The sequence below is a fragment of the Scyliorhinus canicula genome, chromosome 26 (assembly GCF_902713615.1).
Source record: "Scyliorhinus canicula chromosome 26, sScyCan1.1, whole genome shotgun sequence".
Lineage (NCBI taxonomy): Eukaryota > Metazoa > Chordata > Chondrichthyes > Carcharhiniformes > Scyliorhinidae > Scyliorhinus > Scyliorhinus canicula.
In genome coordinates, this window is record NC_052171.1 from 24,418,353 (window position 1) to 24,436,104 (window position 17,752).

General features: G+C 49.9%; 1 protein-coding gene across 1 annotated transcript in view; it reads left to right on the forward strand.

Moving 5' to 3' along the window:
- The window catches only part of LOC119957294 (vinexin-like), a 75,376-nt gene extending 72,741 nt beyond the window's left edge, over nt 1-2,635 (forward strand). The window contains exons 19-21 of the mRNA XM_038785131.1: nt 1,607-1,713; nt 2,187-2,293; nt 2,400-2,635. Coding sequence (XP_038641059.1) covers nt 1,607-1,713; nt 2,187-2,293; nt 2,400-2,461 — 276 coding nt within the window. The 3' untranslated portion in view covers nt 2,462-2,635. The remainder of the gene's footprint in view (nt 1-1,606; nt 1,714-2,186; nt 2,294-2,399) is intronic.
- Nucleotides 2,636-17,752: the final 15,117 nt, after the last annotated feature.

The window sequence follows — 17,752 nt, forward strand, 5'->3', positions numbered from 1 at the left end:
TCGATGGGCCAAATGGCCTGCTTCTGCATGGTAAATTCTATCAATATCTCGGTGGGTTGTGAGGTTGGAGGAGATGGCAGAATAGGGAGGGCTGAGGCTATGGAGGTATTTGAAAACAAAGATGGGAATCTTAAAATCCAAGTTCACGAGGGTCTGGGGAGGGGGGTCAGGAACCCCTGTGACCAAGAGCCAGTCAGAAAAAACAATTAATTCTATACCCTAACATACCACACCTCAGGGGGAATTCGGGACATTCAGCGACACCCACATCCTGAGAATTTAAACAGCAGCCCACTCCCACAGCCCCCTCCCCTCCCACAGCCCCCTCCCCTCCCACAGCCGCCTCCCCTCCCACAGCCTCCTCCCCTCCCACAGCCCCCTCCCCTCCCACAGCCGCCTCCCCTCCCGCAGCCTCCTCCCCTCCCACAGCCCCCTCCCCTCCCACAGCCCCCTCCCCTCCCACAGCCCCCTCCCCTCCCACAGCCTCCTCCCCTCCCGCAGCCCCCTCCCCTCCCGCAGCCCCCTCCCCTCCCACAGCCCCCTCCCCTCCCACAGCCTCCTCCCCTCCCGCAGCCTCCTCCCCTCCCACAGCCCCCTCCCCTCCCACAGCCTCCTCCCCTCCCACAGCCTCCCACAGCCCCCTCCCCTCCCACAGCCTCCTCCCCTCCCACAGCCTCCTCCCCTCCCACAGCCCCCTCCCCTCCTGCAGCCCCCTCCCCTCCCGCAGCCTCCTCCCCTCCCGCAGCCCCCTCCCCTCCCGCAGCCCCCTCCCCTCCCACAGCCCCCTCCCGCAGCCCCCTCCCCTCCCGCAGCCTCCTCCTCCCCTCCCACAGCCCCCTCCCACAGCCCCCTCCCCTCCTGCAGCCTCCTCCCCTCCCGCAGCCCCCTCCCCTCCCACAGCCCCCTCCCCTCCCACAGCCTCCTCCCCTCCCGCAGCCTCCTCCCCTCCCGCAGCCTCCTCCCCTCCCGCAGCCTCCTCCCCTCCCACAGCCTCCCCCACTCCCGCAGCCTCCTCCCCTCCCACAGCCTCCTCCCCTCCCACAGCCTCCCACAGCCCCCTCCCCTCCCGCAGCCTCCTCCCCTCCCGCAGCCCCCTCCCCTCCCGCAGCCTCCTCCCCTCCCGCAGCCTCCTCCCCTCCCACAGCCTCCCCCACTCCCGCAGCCTCCTCCCCTCCCGCAGCCTCCTCCGGGTGACATCAGTGATAGGCAGCCCAGCAATCCCTGAATCTCTTTCAAACTAGAATCACCTCCATCCCAGAATCACCCTGGGAAAGGAGGAGGATTCACACATCGAGATGTCTCCACCGGGGTTCCCAAGTTGTGTCGGATGCAGAGTGGGAATGCTAGCAGACGAGGGTGAACAGGGAGCACCTGTAGGAATCTCCTTCTCTATTCAGGCTGAAACGGCAAGAGCGAGCTGCGATATCTGAACGTTTATTTGGGGTGTGAGATCCTGGCTCCCGAGGGGGTTTCTGCTCCGATGATAAATTTAGTCCCACGAGGGCAGAGTCTTCTGGACACGCGGAGCAGAGTTGGGCCTGAGTGTGAATCTTATTGCTGCTCCTCATGTTTCTGTAACTAACTTTGTTCTCTGCTCATTGGACAGGTCCAGAGGACCTCTGAGCCCAGCCTACAATCTGGCAGAATTTACAGCCAGGCAGCAGGATCGCACACGGTAGCTTCAAGCATCACGCTTGGCGCTGGCTGGAATCCGTGAGTAACAGTTTCATTCACCTGAGATACAAGGGGGTGAGTCCAGGGTCAGATGGGGAAGTCGGGAACACTCAGATTATCCTTAACCTGTCCGTCTGCACCCAGAGTATTTACCCCTTCACTCCAGACAAGGGAACATTCCTGGGAAGATCAGAGTCAAAGGCCAAGGTGATGACAGTCACGACAATCAGATCCCAGTCAAGTGAAAGTGGGAACAAATATTGGGGGCAGAAGTTCGATCCCATTGCTGTAAATCTGAAGGGAGGAGTGGAGTGATCCCATTCCTGAGGGTCTGGGGGAAGGAGCAGAAGCTCGTTCTGTTATTTGGGTCACATGCATGGGCTGGCCACCAGGCTCCCAGGTCTTGGGAGGGAGTGCCCATTCCCTGAGAATAGAGGGATAGTTTCAGATTTCTATATGGATGGATATTCCGTTTTCTGACTTGTTCCCACTGAATTGTGTCGGTGTTTCAGGTACAGGGCACTGTATAACTACCATCCTGTCAATCGGGATGAATTGGAGTTGATCGAAGGTGATCTTGTGGATGTGATGGAGAAATGTGATGATGGATGGTTTGTAGGTAAGGCTCCTCCTCAACATCAGGGTAAATGAATCTCTCATACATCGAGTTAGACAACATAACAGAGACCACTTGTTCACTCAGCTATTCTGTCTCTCCTGTGCAGGCACATCTCGACGAACCAACAATTTTGGAACATTCCCCGGGAACTATGTGCAACCGGTATAACCTTCCACCATCGGATTGAGAACCCCATCTCAGTAAACTAGGCCCGAGTCCTCTCTCTGCCTCTGTCTGTCTCTCTCTCTCTCTCTGTCTGTCTCTCATGTCTCTGTCTCTCTCTGTCTTCCTCTGGCTCTATCTCTGTCTCCCTCTCTCTATCTCTATCTCCCTCTCTGTCTCTCTCTCTCTCTGTCTCCCTCTCTCTATCTCTATCTCCCTCTCTGTCTCTCTCTCTCTGTCTCCCTCTCTCTATCTCTATCTCCCTCTCTGTCTCTCTCCCTCTCTGTCTCTCTCCCTCTCTGTCTCTCTCTCTCTATCTCTCTCTGTCTGTCTCTCATGTCTCTGTCTGTCTCTCATGTCTCTGTCTCTCTCTGTCTTCCTCTGGCTCTATCTCTGTCTCCCTCTCTCTATCTCTATCTCCCTCTCTGTCTCTCTCTCTCTGTCTCTCTCTCTGTCTGTCTCTGTCTCTGTCTCCCTCTCGCTATCTGTCTTTCTGTCTGTCTCTCTTGTCTCTCGCTTGCTCTCTGTCTCTCTCTCTCTCTGTCTCTCTTTCTCTGTCAGCCCTTGCTCTCTCTCTCTCTCTCTCTGTCTGTCTCTCATGTCTCTGTCTCTCTCTGTCTTCCTCTGGCTCTATCTCTGTCTCCCTCTCTCTATCTCTATCTCCCTCTCTGTCTCTCTCTCTCTCTGTCTCTCTCTCTGTCTGTCTCTCATGTCTCTGTCTGTCTCTCTCTCTCTGTCTGTCTCTCATGTCTCTGTCTGTCTCTGGCTCTGTCTCTGTCTCCCTCTCGCTATCTGTCTTTCTGTCTGTCTCTCTTGTCTCTCGCTTGCTCTCTGTCTCTCTCTCTCTCTCTGTCTCTCTTTCTCTGTCAGCCCTTGCTCTCTCTCTCTCTCTCTCTCTCTGTCAGCCCTTGCTCTCTCTCTCTCTCTCTCTCTGTCAGCCCTTGCTCTCTCTCTCTCTCTCTCTGTCAGCCCTTGCTCTCTCTCTCTCTCTCTCTCTCTGTCAGCCCTTGCTCTCTCTCTCTCTCTCTCTGTCAGCCCTTGCTCTCTCTCTCTCTCTCTCTCTGTCAGCCCTTGCTCTCTCTCTCTCTCTCTCTGTCAGCCCTTGCTCTCTCTCTCTCTCTCTCTCTGTCAGCCCTTGCTCTCTCTCTCTCTCTCTCTCTGTCAGCCCTTGCTCTCTCTCTCTCTCTCTCTGTCAGCCCTTGCTCTCTCTCTCTCTCTCTCTCTGTCAGCCCTTGCTCTCTCTCTCTCTCTCTCTCTGTCAGCCCTTGCTCTCTCTCTCTCTCTCTCTCTCTCTGTCAGCCCTTGCTCTCTCTCTCTCTCTCTCTCTCTCTGTCAGCCCTTGCTCTCTCTCTCTCTCTCTCTCTGTCAGCCCTTGCTCTCTCTCTCTCTCTCTCTCTCTGTCAGCCCTTGCTCTCTCTCTGAAGCATTTTTCCTCCTACAAGCAGTGATCTCTCCAGTTGCAGTAATCTATGCACTGCTCCCCATCCCTCAGTTTGGTCTCAATATGTTTATTGGAATGGATCAGCTGGTGGCATTCCCAAATCCGAGTGTAAATCCTTGCAGAGTGGGAGCCGGGGCTCAGTGCCTGGGTTACTGGGGGACTTGGGGAGGGGCGGAATTAAGGCTTTTCCCAAAGAGAGGCATGATCCTGCTGTTGGATTCTTGTTTAGACCAGAGCCCAATGTTCCTGACACAGAGACGCCTCTTGTTTCTGGAATCGTACCTTGGAAATCTGGGAAGGAGGGTGCACAGGAAGCCCGTCACAGTGAGATTAAGGACCACTCCACTGTTCCAGCACATTCCCAGTTATGAAGAGGCTGTGGCTTAATGGACTAGTTATTCAGAGACCCAGAGTAATGCTCTGGTGAAAGCAGATGATGAAATCTGAATTCGATAAAAATCTGAAATAAAAAGTATAATTATCACCATGAAACCATTGTTAATTGTCATAAAAACCTCACTAATCTCCATTAGGGAAGGAAATTTGCCGTCCTTACCTGGTCTGACCTACCTGCGACTCCAGACCCACAGCAATGTGGTTCACCGTGAAATGCCCGCTGAAAATGGCGGAGCAAGGCAATTAGGGGATAGGCTGGGTAGGCCCCAGCCAGCGACGTCAACGTCCCCCAAAGGAATATAGAAAACAATGTTCCGTCCTCACTCGCTGACCTTCAGTGAAGGTCTGGAGCAACCTGACTCTGCTGGACCAGCTACAGAGCAGAGGTAGGCCCAAGGCACACAGCGGGAGGACAAAGCCATCACTGCTGAGGCCTGTCGGGGGGCGGGGGGGGGGGGGGGGGGGGGGGGGGCAAAGTGCTGACTTTCTGGGGAGGGGGCAGTGCGGATTCAAACTGCATTATCCTGAGCAGGAATCGGAATACCAGGAAGGCACAGATGGTCCCAGCCCTGTTGGAGCAGGTGGGTCTGAGTGCGGACAAGTCACAGGCCTGTGGGTGGATCTGTCTGCTTCTGCCCTCTGTATCTCAGCTGCTCGCCAGAACGGTATACCTGGGTTACATAACCAGGGTTGTGCACCAGTGTCCAGGGATGCATTCCTGAACTCCTGTGTATCTGGGTTTTTGTTCCTGAGCAACATGCCATGGCTGCACACCCCAGCTGAATTGCGAACCAGATCCTCGTCCCCATGTACCAGGGATGCTTGTCTGTCAGACTGTCAACAATGTGTACCATTCATAAATCGAGTATTTGTGTAAATCGCCCATTATTTTGAATAAAACTATATCACAGACACACAGAGTCTCTCCTTTCCTGAGTGATGTGACATCTGCAAACAAAATGGATCACTTCCTCTGTAAGTAATACAACAGGTTGCATTTTTACAGTAGTTTAATCAGTAAAATGTCCCAGAAGTATGGTCAAACAAAGCTACACCAATTGACAGAGATGCCAGGGCAGCTGATCAAAAACTTGTTTATGGAAAGGGTGGTGCAGTGGTTAGCACTGCTGCCTCACGACACCGAGGACCCGGGTTCGATCTCTACTCCGGGTCACTGTCCGTGTGGAGTTTGCACATTCTCCCCGTTTCTGCGGGTCTCAACCCTACAACCCAAAAAGATGTGCAGTATCGGCGGATTGGCCACACTAAATTGCCCCTTAATTGGAAAATAGTTTTTAAATAAATAAATAAATAACAAGCTTGGTTACGGAAGACGGTTTTAAGGTATGTCCTTGAAGGAGCAGAGAGTTGAAGAGTTTCAGGGCGGGGTTTAGGAGCTAGGTGCTCAAGCAGCTGAAGGCACGATAGGACCAGAGGCAGAGCAATTAAATTCAGGCCACAATTGGAGAATCGCAGAGATTTCAGAGGGTGGGTGTAGGGACTAGAAATGCTACACAGACTTTGGAGAGTTGCTTGGGCTGGAGGTGACAGACACAGGGAGGTTTGTAGGGACTGGAGGAAGTTACAGAGATAGGGAGGTTTGTAGAGGCAGGAGGAGGTTACAGAGATAGGGAATATTGTAGGGGCAGGAGGAGGTCACAGAGATAGGGAGGGTTGTAGAGGCTGGAGGAGATTACAGATAGGGAGGGTTGTAGGGCTGGAGGAGGTTACAGAGATAGGGAGGGTTGTAGGGGCTGGAGGAGGTTACAGAGATCGGGATGATTGTAGGGGCTGGAGGCGGTTACAGAGATAGGGAGGATTGTAGGGACAGGAGGAGGTCACAGAGATAGGGAGGATAGTAGGGGCAGGAGGAAGTCACGGAGATTGGGAAGGTTGTAGGGGCTGGAGGAGGTCACAGAGATTGGGAAGGTTGTAGAGGCTGGAGGAGATTACAGAGATTGGGAAGGTTGTAGGGGCTGGAGGAGGTTACAGAGATAGGGAGGGTTGTAGGGGCTGGAGGAGGTTACAGAGATAGGGAATATTGTAGGGATGGAGGAGATTACAGAGATTGGGAAGGTTGTAGAGGCTGGAGGAGATTACAGAGATTGGGAAGGATTGTAGGGGCAGGAGGAGGTCACTTGATTGGGAAGGTTGTAGGGGCAGGAGGAGGTCACAGAGATAGGGAGGATTGTAGGGGCAGGAGGAGGTCACAGAGATAGGGAGGATTGTAAAGGCTGGAGGAGATTACAGAGATTGGGAAGGTTGTAGAGGCTTGAGGAGATTACAGAGATTGGGAAGGATTGTAGGGGCAGGAGGAGGTCACAGAGATTGGGAAGGTTATAGGGGCAGGAGGAGGTCACAGAGATAGGGAGGATTGTAGGGGAAGGAGGAGGTCACAGAGATTGGGAAGGTTGTAGGGGCAGGAGGAGGTCACAGAGATAGGGAGGATTGTAGGGGCAGGAGGAGGTTACAGAGATTGAGAAGGTTGTAGGGGCAGGAGGAGGTTACAGAGATTGGGAAGGTTGTAGAGGCTGGAGGAGGTTACAGAGATAGGGAGGGTTGTAGGGGCAGGAGGAGGTTACAGAGATTGGGAAGGTTGTAGGTGCAGGAGGAGATTACAGAGATTGGGAAGGTTGGAGGGGCTGGAGGAAGTTACAGGGATAGGGAGGGCTGGAGGAAGTTACAGGGATAGGGAGGGTTGGAGGGACTGGAGGAAGTTACAGGCATTGTGAAGGTTGTAGGGGCAGGAGGAGATTACAGAGATTGGGAAGGTTGGAGGGGCAGGAGGAAGTTACAGGGATAGGGAGGGTTGGAGGGGCTGCAGGAAGTTACAGGGATACGGAAGGTTGGAGGGGCTGGAGGAAGTTAGAGGGATAGGGAGGGCTGGAGGAAGTTACAGGGATAGGGAGGGTTGATGGGGCTGGAGGAAGTTACAGGGATAGGGAAGGCTGGAGGAAGTTACAGGGATAGGGTAGAGCTGGAGGAAGTTACAGGAATAGGGAGGGTTGGAGGGGCTGGAGGAAGTTACAGGGATAGGAGGGGCTGGAGGAAGTTACAGGGATAGGGAAGGTTGGAGGGGCTGAAGGAAGTTACAGGAATAGGGAGGGTTGGAGGGGCAGGAGGAAGTTAGAGATTGGGAAGGTTGTAGGGGCAAGAGGAAGTTACAGGGATAGGGAAGGTTGGAGGGGCTGGAGGAAGTTACAGGGATAGGGAAGGTTGGAGGGGCTGGAGGAAGTTACAGGGATAGGGAAGGTTGGAGGGGCTGGAGGAAGTTACAGGGATAGGGAAGGTTGGAGGGGCTGAAGGAAGTTACAGGGATAGGGAAGGTTGGAGGGGCTGGAGGAAGTTACAGAGATTGGGAAGGTTGTAAGGGCAGGAGGAAGTTACAGGGATAGGGAAGGTTGGAGGGGCTGGAGGAAGTTACAGGGATAGGGAAGGTTGGAGGGGCTGGAGGAAGTTACAGGGATAGGGAAGGTTGGAGGGGCAGGAGGAAGTTACAGGGATAGGGAAGGTTGGAGGGGCTGGAGGAAGTTACAGGGATAGGGAGGGTTGGAGGGGCTGGAGGAAGTTACAGGGATAGGGAAGGTTGTAGGGGCAGGAGGAAGTTACAGGGATATGGAAGGTTGGAGGGGCTGGAGGAAGTTACAGGGATAGGGAAGGTTGGCGGGATAGGGAGGGCTGGAGGAAGTTACAGGGATAGGGAAGGTTGGAGGGGCTGGAGGAAGTTACAGGGATAGGGAGGGTTGTATGGGCTGGAGGAAGTTACAGGGATAGGGAAGGTTGGAAGGGCTGGAGGAGGTTACAGGGATAGGGAAGGTTGGAGGGGCTGGAGGAAGTTACAGGGATAGGGAAGGTTGGCGGGATAGGGAGGGCTGGAGGAAGTTACAGGGATAGGGAAGGTTGGAGGGGCTGGAGGAAGTTATAGGGAGGAGGTGTAGGCTGCATTGTCGAGCAATGTGCACCAGCAGGAATAGGGTTAAAGGGCTCCCTCCTCAGCTCCGCAGCTTGTGATTATTAACAAGCAGCATGTGGCGGCTGAAGACAGAAAATTCCAGGATTTGTGCCAGAACAGTTCCCAAAAACTCTGTTTGAAAATTGAGAATCCAAACTGCACGTTTTCCCCTTCATTTTCAGGGGATCTTAAGGAAAAGCAGGAGATGACAATGGAGACTTTGCCAGAGTTTGGGAGACCGATCAAATTCATGTCAATTGCCTCTGTTGCTCGTTCATGGTTCTGTAAATTTTGCTCCGTCAAGATTTTATCCAGTTCTGTTTTGAAAATAATTAGTAAATTTTCTGCCAAGCAGTGCATTCCAAATCTCGGGGGGGGGGGGATTATCCTAATTTCCCCTAACTTTGCCAATTGTGTTAATTACTTGCCTCCTGCTCACAGTATCTTCCTAACTCCCCTTCTCGATTTTATTAAATCTCCCATAAAGTTTCTCGGAGAAAAATCACTCTCGTCTCTCTCCAAACCTCAAGGACCTCTTGTGGTTTGTGTCTATCTCCTCCCACCCTCACCATAGTGTTGACATTCTTCCTGGAGATGTGGCCTAATTGGACACTGGCGAGGTTTAGCACAAAACCCTTGCTCTTGTGCTCTGTGCCTCTTTTTTTTAAATTCAGAGTGCCCAATTATTTTTTTCCAATTAAGGGGCAATTTAGTGCGGCCAATCCACCTACCCGGCACATCTTTGGGTTGTGGGGGTGAAACCCACGCAGACACGAGGAGAATGTGCAAACTCCACACGGACAGTGACCCGGGGCCGGGATCGAACCCGGGGTGCTCTGTGCCTCAACATATGGAATCCATAACCTTATTTTTGTTAACAGCTGTTCAATGTGTTACCTTCAAAGATTTGTGTAGACGTACCACCTGTCCCACCCTCCTCTGGTTTCACTGTTCCTGCATCCCCTTCACAATTGAATCATTCCGTTTATATTGCCATTAGTGTATATTCAGTGTGATCTAGTTTTAACCCAATACCTTCTAACTTGGATAGGGACACAGAGAGAGAGAGAGTAATCCCAATTGATTCAAGTATGGAGCAGGTTAGTGAATCGGGTGATACGTCCACGCAGAATCTGACTTAAGCTGACAGGATTGGTGAGTTATCCTTGTCTTTGTCTGTGTGTGTGTTTGTGCGATGGGCAGTGAACCGCCCGTTCCTGACCTGTACCACATTCTGTGAATGTGGCACCATATTGCAATCTGATGGTGGAAGTCCCTCTTTACATTGTGTTTTATTACCCCAAAGGGAAGCTGGCTAGCGCAGAGGCGTGAGAAGCAACTAAACAAATTGTCTCAGTACTTAGACCATAAGACATAGCAGCAGAATTAGGCCACTCGGCCCATCGAGTCTGCTCCGCCATTCAATCGTGGCTAATATTTTCTCATCCCCATTCTCCTATAAAACCATAAGACTTAGGAGCAGAATTGTCGACAATGAGCTCCTCGCCCTTGGTGAAAGTGAGGGTGCAGAAGGAGTGAGTTAGAACAGTACAGCACAGAACAGGCCCTTCGGCCCTCAATGTTGTGCCGAGCCATGATCACCCTACTCAAACCCACGTATCCACCCTATACCCGTAACCCCAACAACCCCCCCCCCTTAACCTTACTTTTATTAGGACACTACGGGCAATTTAGCATGGCCAATCCACCTAACCCGCACATCTTTGGACTGTGGGAGGAAACCGGAGCACCCGGAGGAAACCCACGCACACAGGGGGAGGACGTGCAGACTCCGCACAGACAGTGACCCAGCCGGGAATCGAACCTGGGACCCTGGAGCTGTGAAGCATTTATGCTAACCACCATGCTACCCTGCTGCCCCTGTTGACTGTGAAGGGCTCATTTTCGGAAGAAAGGTTGAGTAGGTTGGGCCAGCACCCAGTGGAGTTTCGAAGAATTTGAGCTGATAATTTTGAAACTTGGAAGACCCTGAGGTGATTGTTAAAGTGGATCCTGGGAGGATGTGTTCCCTTGCGGGGTGGCGAGAACAAGGGGACACAGTTTAAGACAGAAGGGTGGAGATATTTTTTATCTCTGAGGGGTATTAGTCGGTGAGAGTCTCTTCCTGAGAAAACAATGGAGGCTGGGTGATTGAATTCATTCAAGGCTGAGTTAGATACATTTTTGAAAGACAAAGGGAGTCGAGGGTCATGGGGGACAGACGGCAAAGTGGATTTGAGACTACAGCCAGAAAAGCCATGATCTTATTGAATGGTGGAGCAGGAACCAAGGGCTGAATGATGTAATACCGCTCCTAAATCCTATATTCCTCACTGGGTCAATTCACTCCATTACCTTTGGCTCAATGTTTCACCCTCTCATCCTTGAGTCAAAAGATAGTGAATTCAAGTCTGAGATTTTGAACAGATAATGAAGGCTAATATACCCCCCAGTGCAGTCCTGAAGATGTGCTGCACTGTCAGAGAAACTGTCTTATCAGCCCTGCCTGCAATGTCATATATATAAACTATCCTGTGGTCAAAATGGGCGGCATAGTGGTTAGCATTGTTGCTTCACAGCGCCAGGGTCCCAGGTTTGATTCCGGCTTGGGTCACTGTCTGTGCGGAGTCTGTATCTTCTCTCCGTGTCTGCGTGGCTTTCCTCCGGGTGCTCCGGTTTTCTCTCACGTCCCGAAAGATGTGCTGTTAGGTAATTTGGACATTCTGAATTCTCTCTCTGTGAACCCGAACAGGTGCCGGAATGTGGCAACTGGGGGCTTTTCACAGTAACTTCACTGCAGTGTTGGGACAGGTGCGAGAGAAATGCAGGCCTTTTTCAGTAGAAAGCAGACACCCCAGTACCCTGTTGGTTTCGGAGACGATATCCTGTTCACTTGCCAAGGCTTCGTCAATAGTACCTGCCAAAAGAGGCTGGGGAGGTTGACAAATTGATTGGGTGTGTGGACAAGAACTTGGCAGATGGAATTCGAGAGGGGGAAGTGTCAGGTTATCCAGTTTGGGTGGTCAGAGACTGGGAAGTGTTGACTTTCGGGGGGACATGGGTGTTCTTGTCACTGGATCACAGAAATTTCAGCAGGCAATTAGGAAAGGAAATGATATGTTAGCTTCTGTTACAAAGGAATTGGAATATAAGAATGAAGAAGACAATGACTCTGACTCCACCACCTCTGCTGACAGTGCATTCCACACACCCACCACTCTCTGTGTAAAGAACCTACCTCTGACATCTCCCCTATACCTTCCTCCAATCACCTTAAAATTATGTCCATTTCCGCCCTGGGGAAAAGTCTCTGGCGATCCACTCCATCCATGCCTCTCATCACCTTGTACACCTCTACCAAGTCACCTCTCTTCATTCTTCGTTGAAGCACTCAATTCTTCAGGCGTTTGTCAGGGTGGATGGTGAGAAAATGCTGGGGAATGCAGCTGGGGAATGCAGAACGCAAGGGCGCAGATTGAGAATCGGGGCCTTGGGGACTGAGATGAGAAATCTCCTGAGTCCAAGGGTTGTGAATCTTTGGAATTCTCTGTCCCAGAGAGGTGTGGCCGCTTAGTTATTGAGTACATTCGAGGCTAAGATTGGCAGATTTCTGGGTGCAAAGTGAACTTGGGGATATGAGATGGTGCAGGTCAGGGCGATGATGAGTTGTGATCTTACTGAATAGTGGAGGGCCAATTCAAATCCAACTACAATCTTTGAGAATTGGAGTTCAGTTGATAAAATAACAGGAAATTACCAATTTTTACCAGACAGCATGGCCATGAATTGGATTGTGTTGGACTGTTGTTATATCCCAACTAGTTCACTCATTTCCTTTTGGGAGGAAACTTACCTTCCTCAACAAGGATGGGGCCTACATGTAACTCCAGTCAAACATCAATGAGGTTGACTTTTAACTCCCCTCCACTTGGCTGTGTCAAACCCTCAATCAGAAGTTATACAAATGTGCAACATGTTAATGTTATGCTAAACCTAGTCCCTAGAGGGAGCTAAGGGACAGTACTCTAAATTGCACTGGCTCTTAAATTGAAGGGAGGAGATTAGACTGGGGCTGATGAAGATAAGATTCTAGTGTAGCGCAGTTAGTTAAGATATGACAGTTATAATTAGTAGAGACAATGTTAGTGAGTGTAGTTTACTTCTTACATGTACGTTTGCTATTCAGAATACGTGTTAAACTCAAATTTAGTAGTGCTAATAAAATTAGTTTAGTTCTTCAAAAGAACTTTATGCATCTTTGTGATCACTATACCTTCCATCCTGGAAACCCCTCACAAAGGTCACCACAAGAAGCCTCGACCGTCACTCCAAACTCAAACTGCAATGATACGGGAGCACGGGCTGTGGGGCTACAGACTGAACTCTTTCAGCTTCCAGCGAAGACACAGTGTGGCTGTTTGTACCTTCCTCTTCAATGTATAAGCTTCTCCACCACCCACAATTCCATGTTTCTGCTTCTTTGCCTGAAGGGTGTGGACGAGCGACAGAACAAACTTCCAATCAGATAGCATCTCTCACCAACGTCGAATGTCTCAAAGTGTCTGAAAGGCACTCGAATTGTTTTGAAATGGTGTCACTTATAATGTCGGAAACATGGCAGCCACTTTGTGCACAGTGAGATCCCATAAACAACCAAATTATCATGGCAGATCATCAGTTTTGGAGGTTCCTGTGGAAGGGTTCTGTGTGAGCTGGAATCAGATAATTTTTTCCACTGCTTATCTAAGAAGCCACATCCCACTGTCCGCTCACATTTGATACAAACTCTTCACATGCAAGAGCATTTTTTTTTATAATGCATTGTGACAGTAGAATGATCGAGCACAGAGGGAGGCCATTTAGTCCGTATTGCCTGTGCAGGCTCTTTGAGACAGCCATCACGTGGTCCACTCCTTCACTCTTTCCCCAAAGCCCAACAAAGTTTTCCATCTAAGTATTTATCCATTCCCCTTTTGAAAGTTCTTATTGAATCTGTTGCTTCGGGCGGCACATTCCAGATCATCACAACTCACTATGTAAAAAAGATTCTCCTCATCCTCTCGTCCTTTGACCAATCATCGATGTCTGATCAGAAGAGTTAGGAACAGGAGAAGGCCACTCGGCCCCTCGAGTCTGCTCCACTATTCAATAAGATCATGGCTGACCTGATATTAACCTCTCACCCCCTTTCTATTAAGAATATCCCTCCCTCTGCCTTAAAAATATTCAAGGAGGGACGATCTTATGAGGAAAGGTTGAAAGACTTAAGGCTGTTTTCATTAGAGAGAAGAAGGTTAAGAGGTGACTTGATTGAGGCATACAAGATGTTGAGAGGATTCGATAGGGTGGACAGTGAGAGCCTTTTTTCTCGGATGGTGATGGCTAGCACGAGGGGACATAGCTTTAAATTGAGGGGAGATAGATATAGGACAGATGTCAGAGGTAGATTCTTAACTCAGAGAGTAGTAAGGGTGTGGAATGCCCTGCCTGCAACAGTAGTGGACTCGCCAACACTAAGGGCATTTAAATGGTCATTGGATAGACATATGGATGATAAGGGAATAGTGTAGATAAGCTTTAGAGTGGTTTCACAGGTCGGCGCAACATCGAGGGCCGAAGGGCCTGTACTGCGCTGTAATGTTCTATGATCCACCTTTTGAGGAAGAGAGTTTGTAAAACAGTCACGACACTCAGAGAGACAAATCTTCTTTGTCCTAAATGAAGGACCCCTTATTTTTAAAAATTATTCCATTGAAGTTTATAAAGTAACTCAACAAAGTCATAGGATTGGTACATTACAGCATAAACGTCTCAGCATCCATAGATACAGAGGAGAGAAGAACAACAATATAATTGGCTCAGTGCAATCATTACACTCACCTTGGTGCCTCCTTAAGCGTCACCAGAGAACAAGAGAGAGGAGGACAAGGCCACGAAAAAGGGAAAATGGTGAACACTGTTGTGTTTGGTGTGTCGACCGTTGTAATGATTTACACAGAACATTTAGTTGTGCAACGAGAAAAATGATTTATTAACAAACACGTGGAAAGATAATTAACAGATTACTAGACAGACAATAACTACTAAATGAATTCAGTGATTTCTACTGGAACTACTCTAACTGTGACTATCCTCTCATACGTCCTACTACCAACTAGCGGGTATCTCTGGTCACGTGATGGGTGTCTGATGCCACCTACTGGTTGGAGGTCGTACCAATACTATCTGCACCGATCTACAACTATATACATTCATGTGCACATGCATATCACCACAAACACCTTCCTGCGCGGCGATTGCTCGCAATGACCACGAGAATTCAGGATAAGATTTTGCGCCATGTTCGGGCGTACCCCAGTACATATCTCCCTCAACTCCACAGGCACTAATAACACGCTGTGACGTCCTCGCGAATATCAGACCTATTTGTACTCTTGCAGGATCCACTCACGGATTCTTTAACCCTGCCTTAAATAAAATAAGGGAAAATCTCTGGAACCCAATGAAGCAGACTGAGACAGTGCTTACCCAAGTAGGGAGAAAATCCCGAAGAGAGAAATGCCAGAATTAACCAACGGTTATCAGACACAGACCAGCACCGTACACCATTACAGAAAGGATAGCAGGAAACAGAGCAGCATAGCCTCATCAGAGACAAAAACTGCCTCCCCAAGGAAGGCCCGATTCCAAAGAGGACGGCATTCAGGAAGCCACCATTTAAGACCTCTTGGAGGAGGGCGGCCTATCTTCCCCCATCCAGCCTATCCTCAAACCGAAGGAAGGAACCAACAACGCAGTCCACGCGGTACAGACTCTCACTCCAACAAACGGAGCAAAGATTAACCGAGCACATCCAGGTATGTGCCAGCGCACATTTCCCTCATCCAACAACTCCACAGACACTGAGCACAGAGAAAAATCACATGGAACCCAGTCCTCTCGAATACCTGATCTGTCTGGACTTTCGTAAAAGATAAGCATGGTTTCTCGAAACTCAAAGTAACAAAAAACAAAATAAAGACCGGATACTGATAGTTCTAACTGAGGGCTTTCCTCAAGCCAAGTGAGGACTTATCTAACCTCTCCTCCCACCAGCCCGTCGTGGCTCTACTCATCTTCTCTATAAACAAGGTGAGCGGTGTCTAAATTCACTCCCTACCTCTTTGTAAATGCAAGGATTACAACACATAGAAAAGGATAAGACTCTGGATATCCGCAGCTTTGACAAAGAGTCATCCCACTCGAAACGTTAGCTCTTTTCTCTCCCTACAGATGCTGCCAGACTTGCTGAGATTTTCCAGCATTGTCCCTTTGGTTTCAGATTCCAGCATCCGCAGTAATTTGCTTTTAGACTCTGGACATGTCACATTACTGTCTCAGTACGGTTCGGGACAAAACAGAATATCAGGTGACCCCTGCCTCAGAGCTTGTTTATCGTACACCATTGTCAGGAAAATAGACAATCAGATAAAATCAACAGCATAATCTCAAGGGAACAAAGTTCAGGGTGATTTCATCAACTGCAGGATAAGTTTTTGTTCAAATTTAGAGTACCCAATTCTTGTTTTTCCAATTTAGGGGCAATTTAGCGTGACCAATCCACCTAACCTGCACATCTTTGGGTTTTGGGGGTGAGACCCACGCAGACATGGGGAGAATGTGCAAACTCCACACGGACAGTGACCCAGGGCTGGGATTCGAACCGGGTCCTCAGTGCCGTAGTCCCAGTGCTAACCACTTCGCCAGGTGCCACCCCTTTCTGGCACATGAACGACTGTATCAATTCTATCTGCTCCTCTTACTTTCATCAACTTTGCCCCAATTTCTACCCATCCCTCAACTTCACATGATCAATTTGTGACTCTTGACTCTTCACTCCTTTGCCTCCACCTCTGAAGACATGTTGTGGACTATTCTGAAGTCCCATTCCCACTCTGTCCTCACCCTCTGTCAACAAAGCTCAATATAAGCTTGAAGAACAGCACCTCATCTTCCCTTAACAGACCATCCAGCCTCAAGGATCAGAGATAGACCAACAATTTCTGATCACCACTGCCCTCAATTATTTTTTAGATGGCAGCTTTTGGTGACAATTCTGTTATTCTCATTTACACCTTCTCCAGAACATCTTTAATTTCTTTCCTGGTTCCAAATACCATCTCCTTTTGCTTTGCACCATCATTCCTCTTGCTGTTTCACCCATCCTGTCTTCCACCCTATCAGAAACCTTCCCGTCTGTTCTCTATAGTTCTCGTGAGAGCTCATTGACCTGGAATGTTAACTTTGTTTTTCTCTCTCCCGCTGGATACTACTTGATCTTTTTTTTAAATTCATTTACAGGATGTGGGCATCGCTGGTTAGGCCAGCAATTATTGCCCATCTCTAGTTGCCCCTTGAGAAGGTGGTGGTGAGCTGCCTTCTTGAACCGCTGCAGTCCCTGTGGTGTAGGTACAACCCCAATGCTGTTAAGGAGGGAGTTCCCGGATTATGACCCAGCGACAGTGAAGGAACGGCCGATATATTTCCCAGTCAGGGTGGTGAGTGACTTGGAGGGGAACCTCCAGGTGGTGGGGTTCCCAGGTATCTGCTGCTCTTGTCCTTCTAGATGGTAGTGGTCGTGGGTTTGGAAGGTGCTGCCTAAGGAACCTTGGTGAGTTGCTGCAGTGCATCTTGTAGATGGTACACACGGCTGCCACTGTGCGTCGGTGGTGGAGGGAGTGAATGTTTGTGGAAGGGGAGCAATCAAGCGGGGCTGCTTTGCCTGGATGGTGTTGAGCTTCTTGAGTGTTGTTGGAGCTGCGCTCATCCAGGCAAGTGGAGAGTATTCCATCACACTCCTGACTTGTGCCTTGGAGATGGTGGACAGGCTTTTGGGGGGGGGGGGGGGGTCAGGAGGTGAGTTACTCACCGTAGGATTCCTAGCTTTTGACCTGCCCTGGTAGCCACAGTATTAATATGACGAGTCCAGTTCAGTTTCTGATCAATAGTAACCCCCAGGATATTGATTGTGGGGGATTCAGCGATGATAATGCCATTGAATGGTCGAGGGGCGGTAGTTAGTTCCTCTCTTGTTAGAGATGATCATTGCCTGACACTAGTGTGGCACGAATGTAACTTGCCACTTGTCAGCCCAAGCCTGGATATTGTCCAGGTCTTGCTGCATTTGCACAGGGACTGTTGAGAATTTGCATCATTTTCTGTTTTTAGCTCTGAGACAAGCCTGGTTTCCCAGTGTTTATTTTTAATTGGCTCTTGGAATGTGGGTGGAACTGGCAAAGCTGCATTCATTACCCCTCCCTAGTTACCCTCCGGGCATGACGATGGAGTCAGCCACATCCTGTGGCACTGGAGTAGTGCAGGTCCAGGATTGGTAAATTTCCCTTCATCGATGGATACATTTGGAAGCTGGTTGTGTTTTTACAACGATATTAATGGGAGACAGCTGACAATTGACTAGAGTTATTGAAATGGTCGGATTTAAGCTGCGGATTTCTGGTCCAGTAATAGA